At 42.2% G+C, this 16914-nt stretch overlaps 1 protein-coding gene across 1 annotated transcript in view; it reads left to right on the top strand.

Moving 5' to 3' along the window:
- babam2 (BRISC and BRCA1 A complex member 2) overlaps nt 1-16914 on the top strand; it is a 194566-nt gene that overhangs the window by 145890 nt on the left and 31762 nt on the right. Inside the window, exon 8 of the mRNA XM_046366379.1 lies at nt 10180-10279. Coding sequence (XP_046222335.1) covers nt 10180-10279 — 100 coding nt within the window. The remainder of the gene's footprint in view (nt 1-10179; nt 10280-16914) is intronic.

Genomic DNA, 16914 nt, shown 5'->3' with positions numbered 1-16914 from the left:
AAATGTTCCATATTTATTTTCAATGAGGTTGAGAACGCTTGCATCCACCCTACTAACAACCAAGAGGAGAAGCATGCCAGCTCAGCTATGTGTGTCTGTGTTTGTGCGTTCGCAGGCTTGACCTTGCCCATGTACTAGACCAGGCTCCAGTGGCGTTCGGCGCCCTCCTCGGCCAGTTGAGTGAGGAGAATGGACAGAAAGAGGCTAAAGGCATGAAAGAGGAAAGCGGGAAAGGGGGAACGTGTGGCGCTGGGGAGGAGAGATGTAGGAGAGAGGGCTGCACAGCAGACCCTACTATAATATGGACATATCTGGCCCTTTGAGAAAAAAGGTTGAGCCCGAACAACGTAGCGTAGATTCCAAAGATTTTAATTCCGTATTTACCTCAATAACTTTAGTCTCAAGCTATTTCATGTTTGTATGTGTATGCATGCTTGCTTGAGTGTAGTATTTTCGTGTTGACTTTGGGCCTTATGACTTTGCGTGCGTGCGTGCGAGCTCCAAAAGCATTGGGACAGTGAGACATTTTTTGTTGCTTTGGCTCTACTCCAGCACTGTCAGCTTTAATTTGAGGTATACTCATCGAAATTGGGTAAACCGTTTTAGACCAATAGTGTTAGAACAAATTCACGTATGTGTATTAAAACAGTGAAAAGTTTAGTATTTGTACCCATATTCTTACATTTACATTTACATTTAAGTCATTTAGCAGACGCTCTTATCCAGAGCGACTTACAAATTGGTGCATTCACCTTCTTAACGCACAAGGATTACAAAAACACTTCTACATTAATGTGGATTACGAATAATGATGAGTGAGAAAGTTAAAACCACAAATATCATACCCCACAAAAATGCTAACCTCCCCTGTTATTGTAATGGTGAGAGGTTAGCATGTCTGTAACTTTCTCACTCATAATTTCAGCATTATTCACGATTCATTCAGGACTATCCATGATCATGATAGCATCCACATTAATGTAGAAGTGTTCAGAAACATATTATATTCTTATTTACAATAAAAGTGACTCCAAAATGACACAATACATTATTCACCATTCAGTTCTATCGGGCACAAAATAATCTGAAACACAATACAAACAGCAAGAGGATCCAGCAAGTTTGTTGAGCTTGATGTAACCATTGCATGCTATGAATATGGAACCAAATACTAATCCGTTGACTACTTTAATACACATACAAGTTAACTTTTGGAGCTCACTGTATGTCTGTGTGTGTTCCCTATGCCCGTGGCTTTGTTGCTTGTGTTCTTGCTCCACTTTGGCCCTGGCTTTCTGTCCCCCTTCCCTTGAAGCTGACCTGGCAAAGAAAACGTTTTCTCTTTCCTTTTACTCTCTCCTCATTCTCTCTCTCTCTCTCTCTCTCTCTCTCTCTCTCTCTCTCTCTCTCTCTCTCTCTCTCTCTCTCTCTCTCTCTCTCTCTCTCTCTCTCTCTCTCCCCCTCCTTCTCCCCTCATCCTCCTCTCCGCTCCTGATCTCTCTCTCGCCTCCCAGTCAGTCTTGCTGGCGGAGCCTCAAAGAGAGAAGGAAAGAGAGTGGGACTTGAGAGAGACGTTTGATATCTCATTTCCCTCTCTCCTTTTCTCTCTCCTTGGAGGGCTGCGGTAGCTCCAGGATCTAAGGCATTCTGGGAGAAAGTGAATATTTTTTAATCCCCTTAGAGCTATGACGTTGTACCTTTCTCTCTCTTTTCAAACAGACCAGCCGTTCCAGAGAGAGATACTATACTTCATAGCTACTCCACTGACACCCATGTATGTACTTGCCTATACATGGGCTGCAGCTATTGTGCGTTCGTTTGTACGCTAGTTCGCTCGGACTTAAATACTTTCATGCCTGGTCCTCACCACTCTTCCTCGCGCATTGATTCGGTTAAGAGAGGATCTTCACCTACGCTTTTGTGTTTATGCAGTTGACTTCGTTCCTCTCATTGGGATATTGAAGTGCGGCATACAAAAAACCTTAACATGTACTGTTGTTATTCAGAAGTACATTCAATAGCCACTTGAATAAGGACAGGCTGTGTTGTACTATCTTGTGAAATGACTTGAGCCTCAAGTACAATTTCATGCTACCGATTGTATTTAAATCATTTGATGCTAAATGGATATGGTTATGTCAGCCATATACAAGGCATCTACCAATGTCAGTCATATACAAGGCATCTACCAATGTCAGCCATATACAAGGCATCTACCAATGTCAGCCATATACAAGGCATCTACCAATGTCAGCCATATACAAGGCATCTACCAATGTCAGCCATATACAAGGCATCTACCAATGTCAGCCATATACAAGGCATCTACCAATGTCAGCCATATACAAGGCATCTACCAATGTCAGCCATATACAAGGTTTAGATTGACAGCCCATGTCTCTTCCATCCTTCTCTTTACTCATTTTCCTGCCTCCCTGTTACCTCTCCTTTTTTCTCCATTGTCTCGCTTTTCTTCTCCACCGTTGGCTGGTCTGGACCTGACTGTACCCAGTCAGTCTATGAGATGAGTCGTTAGCCTCTCGCTCTACCCAGAAAACCTGCAGTGTTACGTAAAAGAATCGAGTGGGCATTGTCTCTGCCCCCAAACCAAAGCCTATTTGGGAGCCAAAGAAAATCAACAGAGAGAGACAGTTTTAGGCTGCGGCAGAGCAATGTTTGGGTCTGTGTGTGTGTGCATATGTGAATGCAATTGCCTTTGCTTGTAATACATGCATTACACATCTCTAGTGTGCTTGTATGCTTTTCCATATGTGTACTTGTGAACCATTGTAAGCCGCCAAGTTATTTGCGTTGTTCCTCTCTATAATATTTATCCTGTAGCTGCCTATAACCCCATATATCTAGAGGGAGCAGCCTAGCATAGCATAGCCACGGGCACCCACCAGAACACTCCTCACACACACACCTATCCTTGCAACATAATTGTGATTGTTCCTCAATGCACCGATGACTGAGCGAGTCCACAGATCTTACCCACTCCCTCATGAATATCAAAAGCACCCAAGGAATTCCAGGTACTACACTGTGTGTGTGTGGGGGGGGGGGTATTTTTTCTACACGACACCATGCTGCCAGACTTCAGCCTCACCCCTGTCATGGCCGTTGTGTCCATGGTTGACACATCATCATCCCTCCCTGAGTTACCTGCTTTGGGTTCTGACTGAGTGACGGAGGAAGGGTCGTGAGACTACGTTACCCACAATTCCTAGCTTTCCAGGTGGTATTATCATGAATTAAGTATTTTCTACTAGGCCATAATTTTAGCTTAAGCCCTTGAGGTTCTTCGGTTTGTGAAAGCTGTCTTTGTCACAATTAAAGTTTCTCTAGAAACCTTTCTGTCGTAATCAAAGTTTCTTTAGAGACTCTTTTTGGCATGTCAGGACATTAACTTGAACAGCTGTGTTCCAGATGCATATTGCCACGGATTAAAGGGAGAGTGTCATTAGGCCAAAACAGGAAATGCACTGTACACAGGTCTATGGGAACTTTGGGAACCCTCTGTGCCAAAGAAGTGGGTTGGGTGTGATCTGAACGTTACATTTTCCCAAATATTCAAAATTCACTTTTGACCTTCTCTTTCAGCTCAATGGGACACTTTACTTCCCACCCTTAGCACAAATTGTACCACTGAAGCCCTTTACACCAGGGGCATATCAGAGAATTACAAGATTCCACATAGATAAAGTGGGATTGAAACAACTGAACAGGTAATGAGGGTGTTTACCAGGCTAGGGGGTCACGACAGTGCCAAACTGTTGCCTGAAGACAATGACCGAAGAGGTGCTGGCTGGTCCAAAAAAATAGGGATACGCTCATGCTACTTAGGACTAGTGACATATTCTACTTTGGGGGGGTTTGAGGATCTTTTGGTGACAACTCTTTCGGGGGTAGGGCCTCGGCCTTCACAGAGAACTATGATGCTAGTCGAAACGGATGCTTTCAGTGACATTGAGACCATGTAATTTATTTGCAAAACGCTGTCCGTGAGCACTTGACCCTGAAGAAGGCACAGTGATGTCGAAACGTTGGTGTTTTTTTACCCAATAGATTACTGGGAGGTTGTGCATATGGAGTGTGCGACTCTTTGTTTTTATAGTTTACAGTGTATTCACCGTTAGTCAGCATCTCTACACTAAATCATTTTCTCTGGTTGTGCGCCAGCTCATGCTTTTTAGTGAGCACTTCTATACCCTACCATGTCATGTATGCACAGAAAGATTAACGCTCATCTGGTGACTACGGCTCACTGCATTGAAATGAATTACGGCAACGTTTTAATAGCAGATGCTATTCCCTTTCACTAAACGGTCTGAAAATATACCCCAAATCCCTTTGGGTGGGTTACCAATCCACTTGGCAATTTGGCCAAAGTCCTTAGCCATTTTTGGTCCCATGATACCCTTCTCCATGGACCCCTGAGGTGTCCCTGCTTCTGCCTGTGCTGGTGACTCCACTCGTAGCACTCCACCAACAATGGATAGGAGTCATTGTGTGAACAACCCCCCCCAAGCAACGTAGCCTTCCGTGTGACATATTTACTGAATACAGGACATACACAAACATATACACACTCATGCAGTGACAAGACCGCCCATGACTTAATCAACGCAGGAGATTACCTTTGGTGACTCAGGTGGAGTGAAGCGTGTGTGTGTGAGAGCGAGAGACCATGTGAGAACAGATAAGGACTAAGAATCTAGTGCCTTTGTCAGTTTGAATCCTCTTTTCTTTCTTACAAGGTGATTCCCTGGCCCTTACACACACATTCACTCAGACAATCAACAGTCTTTTAACTGACCAGGGTCAGATTTGTATAAAGCAATTTCCTTCACTTTTGTGTATAGTACCATCACCAAACATGATTGAACCTTGAATGAACACCGGCTATGGACCTACACTTGTCAAACAAGCTCCTGCTAATCTGCAACTTTTTTCATACCAATATTTAAAACTATATTATGTGTCCATTTTAAACCTTTCCTCTCTACTATGCAGTGGTGTAAAGTACTTAAGTAAAAAATACTTTAAAGTACTACTTAAGTCGTTTTTTGGGTTATCTGTACTTTACTATTTATATTTTTGACTACTTTTACTTCACTGCATTCCTTAAGAAAACATTGTACTTTTTACTCCATACATTTTCCTTGACACCCAAAAGTACTTGTTACATTTTGAATGCTTAGCAGGACAGGAAAATAGTCTCATTCACGCACTTATCAAGTGAACATCCCTGGTCATCCCTACTGCCTCTGATCTAGCGGACTCACTAAACACATGCTTTGTTTGTAAATGTCTAAGATTTGGTGTGCCCCTGGCTTTCCGTACATTTAAATAACATGACAATGGTGGTTTACTTAATCTGGTTTGCTTAATATAAGGAATTTGAAAATTATTTATACTTTTACTTTTGATACTTAAGTATATTTTGAACCAAATACTTAGACTTTTACTCAAGTAGAATTTTACCAGGTGACTTTTACTTGAGTCATTTTCTATTAAGGTATCTTTTACTTTTACTCAAGGATGACAGTTGGGTACTTTTTCCGACACTGTTACTATACAAACGCTACAATGAATCTTTACGTTTTATAATCAAAACTGCACAGCAATCACAAGACTGCTAATACTACTATTATTACTTTAAGCAACTTAAAATTAAGTGAAGTAGAGCAAGCATTTTGGGTCCAATGCATATGAAATATCTTCTCAAATACCTTGACAAACACACAATAAATATCTTCTTTCCATTTCCACAGTTCATCTGGCAGCATCAGACGCTAGTGATTAATCAGCCTTCATTCAATTGACAATTTGAGGCGTGCGTCATTACAATGACAATTGCAAGTGTCTTTGTTCACAAACCCAATCAACACGCGTGAGTGACGAGTTCGCTAATTAACTGGTGAGTCGGCCATTCTGTGCGTCTATGTCTACATTTACATCTGAATGAAATGAGGTTATTCTTAGATGGATCTGTGGGTGGATAGACTTTTACAGTCGGAGGATTTGTCTTCGTTGTCGTGTGCTGCTTTGCGTTGGTCATTGTAGCATTTAGACAAAAAAGCACAGAGAGCAATGCTAATATGTGCATCGGGCTCTCATCATGGCAGTATGACCTATTTGGAATGCATCGTTCACAATTCACAGGGCTTGGTGACCATAGAAATATAATTACTATCTAGGGCATAGCTCATCAGACCACAGCATTTTGATTTAATTATATTTCTATGTTGGCGACAATATGGCATCATTGATCTATGCTTGAAGTAGCGCAATATATATCAACCCTGAACAAGGTAAAGAACAACTGACATTATTAGTAGTTTGTCAAGCAATACACTGATACTAGAGTCATGACTGAGGATGTTGTATCTAAATTGTGAGGAACACTGGATAGTGACTAAACCACAACAAGTAGCTTTGTAAAACTGCATTAAAGGGAAGTGGTCGCAGCCCACATTGTGTAACAAACATTCAGACATTATTAATCTACTGATGAGAAGCCACAACTTAGATTATCTGCCTCCCACAATGTGCTCTGGCAACTCCCCTCATACCTGGATAATATGGCCCAGTTACAACCTCTGTCTGACCCATACTATATCATCATCGTTTCCCACCACACCTTGAGGCATTGTGCCGTCAGGGGTGTGTTCAGTAAGGAGAAATATTGCAGATAGAAATGCAGTCTAGAAATGTAGCTGAGTGGTTAGAGCGTTGGGCCAGTAACCGAAAGGTTGCTGGACCGAATCCCAGAGCTGACAAGGTAAAAATATGTTGTTCTGCCCCTGAACAAGGCAGTTAACCCACTCTTCCCCGGTAGGTCATCATTGTAAATAAGAATTTGTTCTTAACTGACTTACCTAGTTAAATAAGGGTAAAAAATATATATATAGATCATTACACTATATATACAAAAGTACGTGGATACCCCTTCAAATTGGTGGATTCGGCTATTTCAGCCACACTCGTTTCTGACAGGTGTATAAAATTAAGCACACCGCCATGCAATCTCCATAGACAAACATGGACAGTAGAATGGCCAGCTGACTTTCAACGTGGCACGTGATAGGATGCCACCTTTCCAACAAGTCAGTTTTTGCCTGTCAAGTTTCTGCTCTGCTAGAGCTGCCCCAGTCAACTGTAAGTGCTGTTATTGTGAAGTGAAAACGACTAGGAGCAACAACGGCTCCATCGCGAAGCGATAGGCCACAAAAGTTCACAGAACGGGACCGCCGAGTGCTGAAGCACGTAGCATATAAAAATCGTCTGTCCTCAGCTGCAACACTCAGCACAAGAACTGTTCGTCGGGAGCTTCATGAAATGGGTTTCCATGGCCAAGCAGCCGTAAACAAGCCTAAGATTACCATGCGCAATGCCAAGCGTCGGCTTGAGTGGTGTAAAGTTCGCCGCCTTTGGACACTGGAGTAGTGGAAACACGTTCTCTGGAGTGATGAATCACACTTCAATATCTGGCAGTCCGACAGACTAATCTGGGTTTGGCGGATGCCAGGAGAATGCTACCTGCCCTGAATGCAATAGTGCCAACTATAATGTTTCGTGGAGGAGGAATAATGGTCTAGGGCTGTTTTTCATGGTTCTGGCTAGGCCCCTTCGTTCCAGTGAAGGGAAATCTTAACGCTACAGCATCCAGTGACATTCTAGACGATTCTGTGGTTCTAACTTTGCGCCAACAGTTTGTGGAAGGCCCTTTCCTGTTTCAGTATGACATTTCCCCCGTGCTCCAAGTGAGGTCTATACAAAAATAGTTTGTTGAGATCGGTGCGGAAGAACTTGACTGGCCTTACCCAGACCTCTGTCCTCAACCCCATCAAACACCTTTGGGATGAATTGGGACGCCGACTACGAGCAAGGCCTAATCGCTCAATATCAGTGCCCGACTTCACTAATGCTGTTGTGGTTGAATGGAAGCAGGTCCCTGCTGCAATGTTCCAACATCTAGTGGAAAGCCTTCCCAGAAGAGTGGAGGCTGTTATAGCAACAAAAAGGGACCAACTCCATATTAATGCCCATGATTTTGGAATGAGATGTTTGACGAGCAGGTGTTGATATACTTTTGGTCATGTAGTTTATATGGAGACCTGAATAGAGGCCTTGGTTCAAACAGTGTTTGTGTTCTTTCTATTTTTTTTAATTAAGTTGCCCTTGATTGAGCTTGCCTGGAGCAATGGAATAACCCCAAAAGTGCAAAACCTGCCCATCAGGCACTCCAGGCATGCTCAATCAAAATGCTGAAAGGATTTGAACTATGTAAATACTATGTGAACCCAGGTCCGTTAGCCATATAGCTTGTTGTCTAAGGTTAAAAACACTGCACCAATACTGTAGAACACCAGATACGGCCTTAGACTGGCATTCAATCTAAATCAGACTATGAAAAAACATGGTTTATGAAGGCTATTGGGCCGTCGTGATCCCTCTTGCACGTCAAACAGTAGCATCTAGACCCCAGCGCTTCGTGGCACCATGTATGACCTCTTGACATATCCTATGCGTAATACATGTTCAGGCGTAATGCATGTAAAATGAGCATTCAGTTAGTTACACGGATACTCAAGTCAAGTAAACGCTGATAATAAACATTCATCCATGACCGTCCCACACTACTGTATCAGCCAGGGACCTCCAACGAGCCCTCCGGTTCATCTCTCTCTTTTGCCCAAGGAGCGAGGGAGGAGTAAAAACGAGGGGATGACGACCGCCAGTTGGTTAGTCCTCCCAGGGCCCGAGCGATGGTCATTTTTCCTGATTAAGCAAGCATGCGCTAATCACGACCGGAGCAACGCTGCAGGGACCAGAGCGGAAAACGTCAGAGGAAGAAACAAACAAATAAACGGAGGACAAGGGAAAGAAGCCAGCAGGATAAGTGACGACTCTCGTCCATGGCATTACGGCAAAGCGAACAAACGTGCTGACCGTTGTGTGCGGATCCCCAAGTCAAGGACACAGCGGTCCTCACAATGACCCCCTCCAGCTCTAGAGAATGTAGCTTCATGGTTTTACCTATGACCCCCTCCAGCTCTAGAGAATGTAGCTTTTACCTATGACCCCCTCCAGCTCTAGAGAATGTAGCTTTTACCTATGACCCCCTCCAGCTCTAGAGAGTGTAGCTTCATGGTTTTAGCTATGACCCCCCCCCCCACCCTCCAAATGGGAACATAACGTTTCTTCTTTCTGACCTTATGGCTGGTCTCTCTGTGAGGTTGTGTGTGTATATGTTTGTTCAAATTAGATTTTGGATGGGTTTGTATACTGTGAGAAAGATGCATGTGGAGAGATACTGATGGAAAGAGAGAGTTGTTTGCTTTCTTTTAGAAGGGGTTGTCGTGTCGTTTTGCGGTGACGGATTCCGTGCTAGTGTGTCTGCACTAGATGCAAACACGCACACACACACACATCATATCTGGTGTGGATCGTAGGGACACGTGGTCTGTTTAGAGGCTTATGTCTGACCTCATTCCTATTTCTTGCATTAACAGGGTGTGTGCTGTTCATATTGCCCTTCTCTCTCCTCTCCAGTCTCCACCTGTTCTTCTACTTCTGTTCTGTTCTGTTAGAGGGAGGGAGGGATGTGCCTGGAGCTGGAACCACCACCCCTGTCAGTCATGCCTGAGAACACTTGTGTTTGTAGAGCAGGGTGGGGCTGAACCTGAATTAAGGGATAAACTTGTGTATATCAAGGACATGCCAGGGTGTGTGTGTTATGGTTCTGTACATAGAGGCAGAAAATACTTGTGTGAGCAAAGTCTGAATCTTGTCATGAGATTAAATGCTTCTGATAAACCATGCAGTGAAGTCAGCGGAAAAATGTATGTAATGTTTGACAGAAGGGTTGCGTGCACAGTCCCTTATTGCTGCCTCTACCTCCCTCTCTTTCTCTAACTCTCGCTCTCTGCCAATTCAAATTGCAGAGTGTAAGGCTTTGAAGTAAACAAGAACCAACTCTAGAATGTTCCCATTTTTTTATACCACAGGTAGTCTAAAAGTGATTTATTATGAGAAGCATAGGATGACCTGCATGCATCTGCAATTTACTCAAAGCCACCAGGTCTCCTTATAGAATGAGCCTTAGTAGGGATATGAATTTAATTGCTGTGTGCCGTAGTTTAACTCTTTCTTTCTTTTTCTGACCATCAGCGCACTTGGAGGTTCCTCTGCACTACACATCCCAGCATTCCCTAGTGGAGGCTGCCTCATTGACTATGTACCTCAAGTGTGCCAGCTCCTCACCAACAAGGTATGACAGAACCTGATAATGAGAGAGCACAACAGGGTGAAAAGAGAGCGAGAGAAAGGGATAGAAAGAGGTTACTCCATCCTATAGGGTGTATGTAAGCACAATGAAAAACATCCAACTGCTTTTCTCCACAAAACAGGTGTATTACTGAATAGAAAAGAGATGACACGCATATCCGTAGACTTAGCAGGTGCTGGACGTCAAAATAGTGTACTCTGCACACTGCATTATGCTCCCATGTGAATTTATTAGACAACGTTTCGACTACCAGGGTCCGTACACACAAACGGTCTGAGTAGGAGTGCTGATCTAGGATCTGTCCATACAATATTATTTATTATGATCTAAAGGCACAGCTGATCTTAGATCAGCACTCTTACTCTAAGACTCTTTGTGGATGCGGCCCTGGTTTTCATCAGATCTCTCATTGGACTGGATTTTGTTCAGGTGTGAGTGTGGTGAATGAGGATCACTTCCGGCCACATTGCATCCAACCCTCCAGGGCCGTGTACACACACATACGCCGGAAGCAGAGGTAGCGCGTCCTGGGTGCGGGCACAGCAAATACCTGTGGCATGACCTCACCGGTTACACTCCAAGGCTGGATTCCCTTTTGTCATGCCAGGGAGAGCAGATTTGGAGTGGGATGTCATCTGTGTGTATATAAGTTCAGTGATCCACAGTTCCCCCACGCGCACACACATATCCTGCTGTGACTAAACAAACACAATCACAGTATGGCCTTGCTGCTTTTGAGAGAGTCGTGACTACTCCCCACTTGGTCCTATGTAAACAAAGACAAATAGACTTGAAAAGGGGTGTCTGAGTCACTATGTGTAGTGTGTATCCCAGCAGGAGGCGCTCAGCAGGAGGCGCTCAGCAGGAGGCGCTCATTCAGTTACACTTATGTGTGTGTATAAGGTAGTTGTTGTGAAATTGTTAGATTACTTAGATATTGTTAGATATTACTGCACGGTCGGAACTAGAAGCACAAGCATTTCGCTACACTCACATTAACATCTGCTAACCATGTGTATGTGACCAATAAAATTTGATTTGATCGTGTGTGTGTGTGTGTAAGAGACTCACACGCACCGAGACAAGTCACCCCATGCATCAGGAAATGCAGCCATTCATTCACAATCCCTTTGTGAATACTATGTTTGTATTTATGAATAACCATAGGTAATGAAATCACCAGCAACACAAAAATAGTGTAATGCATGGTGAAGATTGGAATTGGATGAGAACACGCTGATGCTATGTATATGGTAAAGGACAACTTCCCCTCCTGTGCATGCTTATTGTTGGATCTATATTAAGAGTTTGAGCCAGCAATGCATGTTAGTAACCCCCCCTTGTAGTAAAATGTTCCCTGTCAATACTGTGTATTATGGCATGATATTTGGCACTCAGGTTGAGAACTCCATTCCCTAAATCAGGGATGGGCAAGTTTGATAGGGGTGGGGACTACAAAATATCTGAACTCGTCATGAGGGGCCGCCGTGGCTCGCAGGTTTGCTTTTTTCCATTTTCGCCTAAAATGACATACCCAAATCTAACTACCTTTAGTTCAGGACCTGAGGGAAGGATATGCATATTCTTGATACCATTTGAAAGATAACATTTTGAAGTTTGTGGAAATGTGAAATTAATGAAGGAGAATACAACACATGAGATCTGGTAAAAGATTATGTTCATCTGTTCAAAATTTGAAATGCAAGTTCATAAGGAGCATGGCCACAATCTATTTATTAGCTTTCTGCCCATATCAGATATGTCTATGTCCTGGGAACTTTTCTTGTTACTTTCAACCTCATTTAGCAACACCCACGGGGAGACCCCGATCCCTGACAGCCTTTTGGGGGAGATTTTTTTTTTTATCCTGCAATTCTACACATTTTGGCAAGGGGCATAGAGAAAATGTGGCAATATTAAAGCAAGTTTATTTGCTGCAACTTTAAACATTTTGCCAAGGGGCTGAGTGGTCCTTCTGTAGCTCAGTTGGTAGAGCATGGCGCTTGTAACGCCAGGGTAGTGGGTTCGATCCCCGGGACCACCCATACGTAGAATGTATGCACACATGACTGTAAGTCGCTTTGGATAAAAGCGTCTGCTAAATGGCATATATTATTATTATTATTATAGAAGATTTTGCAATTGTATAACTACTTTCCTGCAATTCTACTAATTTTGTCATTGGGTGGAGAGAAATGTTTGCAGTTGAGTATGATATCTCGGTGACTAACGAATTCAATGGGGGCCCCCTGGTCGGTAATTTGATCACGATTGCTACAAGTTTAGATTGCTAAATTAATCTAGCCAGCTATCTTAAACATTTTACCTAACATGGGCTAATTCAGTGACTGATATAACAATAGAAAAACTGTTGATACACAACCAAATTTCTAAAAAAGCACCTTGTCTATTCTTAACTATTAAGTTGAGATCCTGACAAAAATAAAAAATGATTTTTTTTGGTTGTGAGCCAGCAGTTGCCCATCCCTTCCCTAAATGGTCAGCAGATGGAGCCGCGATCCTGCAGGAAGGATGAGTAGACAATATAGCGTAGGGATTCTCTCAGAAGACATTTAAGAAATTCCACTAAATTGTCAACATTGACACTCGAATGTCAGAGAAGGATACATTTATGGCCTTCAACTTCCGTTGGAATATTTTGAAAAATGTGTTGATTTAAACCCATAAATATTTTCTCAATCTTTTCTTTTTCTGTTTCTCTGCTTTTTTTGTAAACTTATTAAATGGGGGCTAACGGGAGAAACGGAAAAAGATAGACAGAATTATGATTGCAGATCATACAAAGTGAGAATGCAGCATGTGCTTATAGGAGATTTATCTGTCTTGACTACTTGGCACCGTGACCATCCAGTAGCAAGTAGTGGCAAAAATTATTAGCTAGCTAACTTTAGCTACATAATGATTTATCCTGACAACCTTGACCCACAATATATTTAGTTAAATTCTCAGAGATATTCACAATTTAATTTAGCTGTAGCAGCTTGTAGCTGTTGCCTGAGCGACCAACTGGTATAGTCATAATGTTACCTTTCCAACTGTCAATGGCCAAATAGGTGGAATGTCTCTGCTGTCAGGAGTGGGCACAGGGTCAGGGACTGCTAGCAGGGATTGAGGAGGGTGCATGCGTCCTCGCCAACCCCAGCTTTGGCCTGCACACAACAGAGGGATAATGTTACTTACCACCCTCTACCACACGCTGAACTAAAATTGGAAGAAGCAGCCCAGACCAGTGGGTCCTGTAGAACAGATGTCTAACAGGTTAGTTAGTTATTTCATTACTGTTTTCACAAGCTCCTTTGCTGCATATAAATTAGCTAACACCAGTCTCGCTAACTAACTTTAGCAACTAGCAGACAGTAGCCAGCTAAATGGCCAAAGTTGGTTAGCTAGCTGGCCTGGTTCTAGCTAGCTAGATAATGTTAGTTGACTTGCGTCACCAGCTCACTGCTAATAGCTAGCTACATTCTGAAAAAACTAATGAAACAATTTAGCTGGCTACTAAACTGTTCCATACTGATGTAGGGCCTACTCAAATACCAGCCTGAAAGGACCATGGCTTTGTATAGAGTAGAGGCATATTCATTCAACATCTTCTGTGGAGGTTGTAGCCTAGCGAGAAGGAATGTCACTTTATATATTCACCGATACAATCCTACCCATTAATTTGAGAAAATCCCTCAAGTGCCCATTTTAAATTTTAGCCATGCACACATGATTCAACTTGTCAACTAATCATAGATTTCTCAATGAGTTTAATCAGAAGTGTTTTTCCAGGACTACAACAAACCTACAGTCCGCCACCATGAACTATATTGAACTATACTGCCACAGAATTATGCAAAGTAACAAAAACATGTATGAGGGTGTGCTCAAAAACAAGTGGATACCTGCAACCAGGTGTGGAAAGCAAAGACGGTTGGCAAGAACAGTTCAGTGTGCGAACAGAAGCCCAGTTTACAGCAGTGGGTGGTCGGTGCCATTTAAGATGAGGGAGGATGATTAAAAATATATATAAGCATGGCCTTATTTCTATTACAGCATATTGGATGACTGTCATTCATATTCCATTCACCCAGCTAAATGTAACATCGATTGATTTAGGCTACTACATGACACTCAAATGTTACCTATACCCATCATGAGGTTACTACAATCTAGCCTATGAATGAAAGTTTACACCGTATGTGCACAGGTCGAAATTTAGTAATCAAGGTGACAGACTTTGACACATTCAATACCGCCTTGCACACTCTTGCCTGCATCTAGCTGATCTAGGATGTAATCATTAGTCCAACAGTTGGAAACAAGAGTTTCTATTAGACAAATTGAGGTATGTTTATCCCCGTTTTGTAACGTTTTTAAGAAAAGTTTTTCAACAGAATCAGCAGAATGAATACACCCCTGATCACACACAAACACAGTTCACTTTCATAGCAGCCACATAGACTATATATACAAAAGTGTGGACACCCCTTCAAATTAGTGGATTCAGGAGGGACTGGTGCACTTCACAAAATAGATGGCATCAGGAGGCAGGAAAATGATATAGATATATTAAAGCAACATCTCAAGACATCAATCGGGAAGTTAAAGCTTGGTCGTGAATATATGGACAATGATCCCAAGCATACTTCCAAAGTTGTGGCAAAATGGCTTAAGGACAACAAAGTCAAGGTATTGACTTTCACAAAACCCTGACCTCAATCCCGTAGAAAATGTGTGGGCAGAACTGAAAAAGCGTGTGCGAGAGCAAGGAGACCTACAAAACTGACTCAGTTACACCAGCTCTGTTAGGAGGAATGGGACCAAATTCACCCAACTTTTTGTGGGAAGCTTGTGGAAGGCTACCCGAAGCGTTTGACCCAAATTAAACAATTTAAAGGCAATGCTACCAAATACTAATTGAGTGTATGTAAACTTCTGACCCACTGGGAATGTGATGAAAGAAATAAAAGCTGAAATAAATCACTCTCTCTACTATTATTCTGACATCACACATTCTTAAAATAAAGTGGTGATCCTAACTGACCTAAGACAGGGAATTTTTACTAGGATTAAATGTCAGGAATTGTGAAAAACTGACTTTAAATGTATTTGGCTAAGGTGTATGTAAATTCCGACTTCAACTGTAGCTGTCTATCTCTCTTGCTTCTTTTTTCATTTTTGAAGATTAGATTTTTCTAAACTTTTCAACTATTTTCTCTCTTTTGAGTCAACTACTCACCACATTTTATGCACTGCTGTGCTAGCTAGCTGTAGCTTATGCTTTCAGTGCTCTATTCATTCTCTGATCCTTTAATTGGGTGGACAACATGTCAGTTCATGCTGCAAGAGCTCTGATAGGTTGGAGGACGTCCTGGAAGTTTTTATTTGTATTTTTTTACAACTTTTCTTTTACATATACAGTACCAGTCAAAAGTTGGCCACACCTACTCATTCCAGGGTTTTTCTTTATTTTCACTATTTTCTACATTGTAGAATAATAGTGAAGACATCACAACTATGAAGTAACACATATGGAATCATTTAGTAACCAATAAAGTGTTAAACAAATATATTTTATATTTGAGATTCTTCTAAGTAGCCACCCTTTGCATTGATTACAGCTTTGCACACTCTTGGTATTCTTTCAATCAGCTTCATGAGGAATGCTTTTCCAATAGTGTTGGAGATCCCTCATATGCTGAGCACTTGTTGGCTGCTTTTCCTTCACTCTGCGGTCCAACTCATCCCAAACCATCTCAAATGGGTTCAGGTTGGGTGATTGTGGAGGCCAGGTCATCTGATGCAGTTCTCCATCACTCTCCTTGGTCAAATAAACCTTACACAGCCTGGAGGTGTGTTTTGGGTCATTGTCCTGTTGAAAAACAAATGTTAGTCCCACTAAGTGCAAACCAGATGGGATGGCATATCGCTGAAGAATGCTGTGGTATCCATGCTGGTTAAGTGTGCCTTGAGTTCTAAACATATCACTGACAGTGTCACCAGCAAAGAACCATCACATCCGCGAACAAGGGCCGCACTATATAACAGCTTTTAAGTCATAATATACCCAACCTCTACAATTAGACCTTATCATATCAAACAAAAAAACAACCTTGGTATTTCTAATGTACAATCTTCAAATTAAATAAAGATAAAAGGTCAGCCTTACCCATCTTCGCCTTCCCCTAAATCAAAACCGGATTTTAATTCCACGGTTCCATACTGCATGAATAAAAAAGTCCATCTTGCAACAAAAAAAATCATACTGTGTAATGCGGTGCAAATGTGTATCGGGGACTACTTCAGCAGGAGGTAGCGATTACTCACAGCCTGGTAGTAATTTTTGAGTCCTTGAACATTTGGTTGTTTACATATAATTTATTGACCACTAGACAAACATTCTGCTACTCAGGTCGGATCCTTTTGAAAGTGGGGTACAGGTCACGTCTTCTCTCCACTATTTCATGGACACCCGGACTTTTTCCTCCGTTGACTGATAGTTTTAGTTTTCATCCTCCTTTATTCCCATTATAACTATATTATTCTTCATACTCCTGCAGTTTAGATCAATTAATTCGGCTATCATTGTTTTATTATCCTACCGTAGTGTC

Source organism: Oncorhynchus gorbuscha, linkage group LG10 (genome assembly GCF_021184085.1).
Source record: "Oncorhynchus gorbuscha isolate QuinsamMale2020 ecotype Even-year linkage group LG10, OgorEven_v1.0, whole genome shotgun sequence".
NCBI classification, from domain to species: Eukaryota; Metazoa; Chordata; class Actinopteri; order Salmoniformes; family Salmonidae; genus Oncorhynchus; species Oncorhynchus gorbuscha.
The sequence above is the reverse complement of the archived record's forward strand: the minus strand, read 5'-3'. Positions and strand labels throughout refer to the sequence as shown.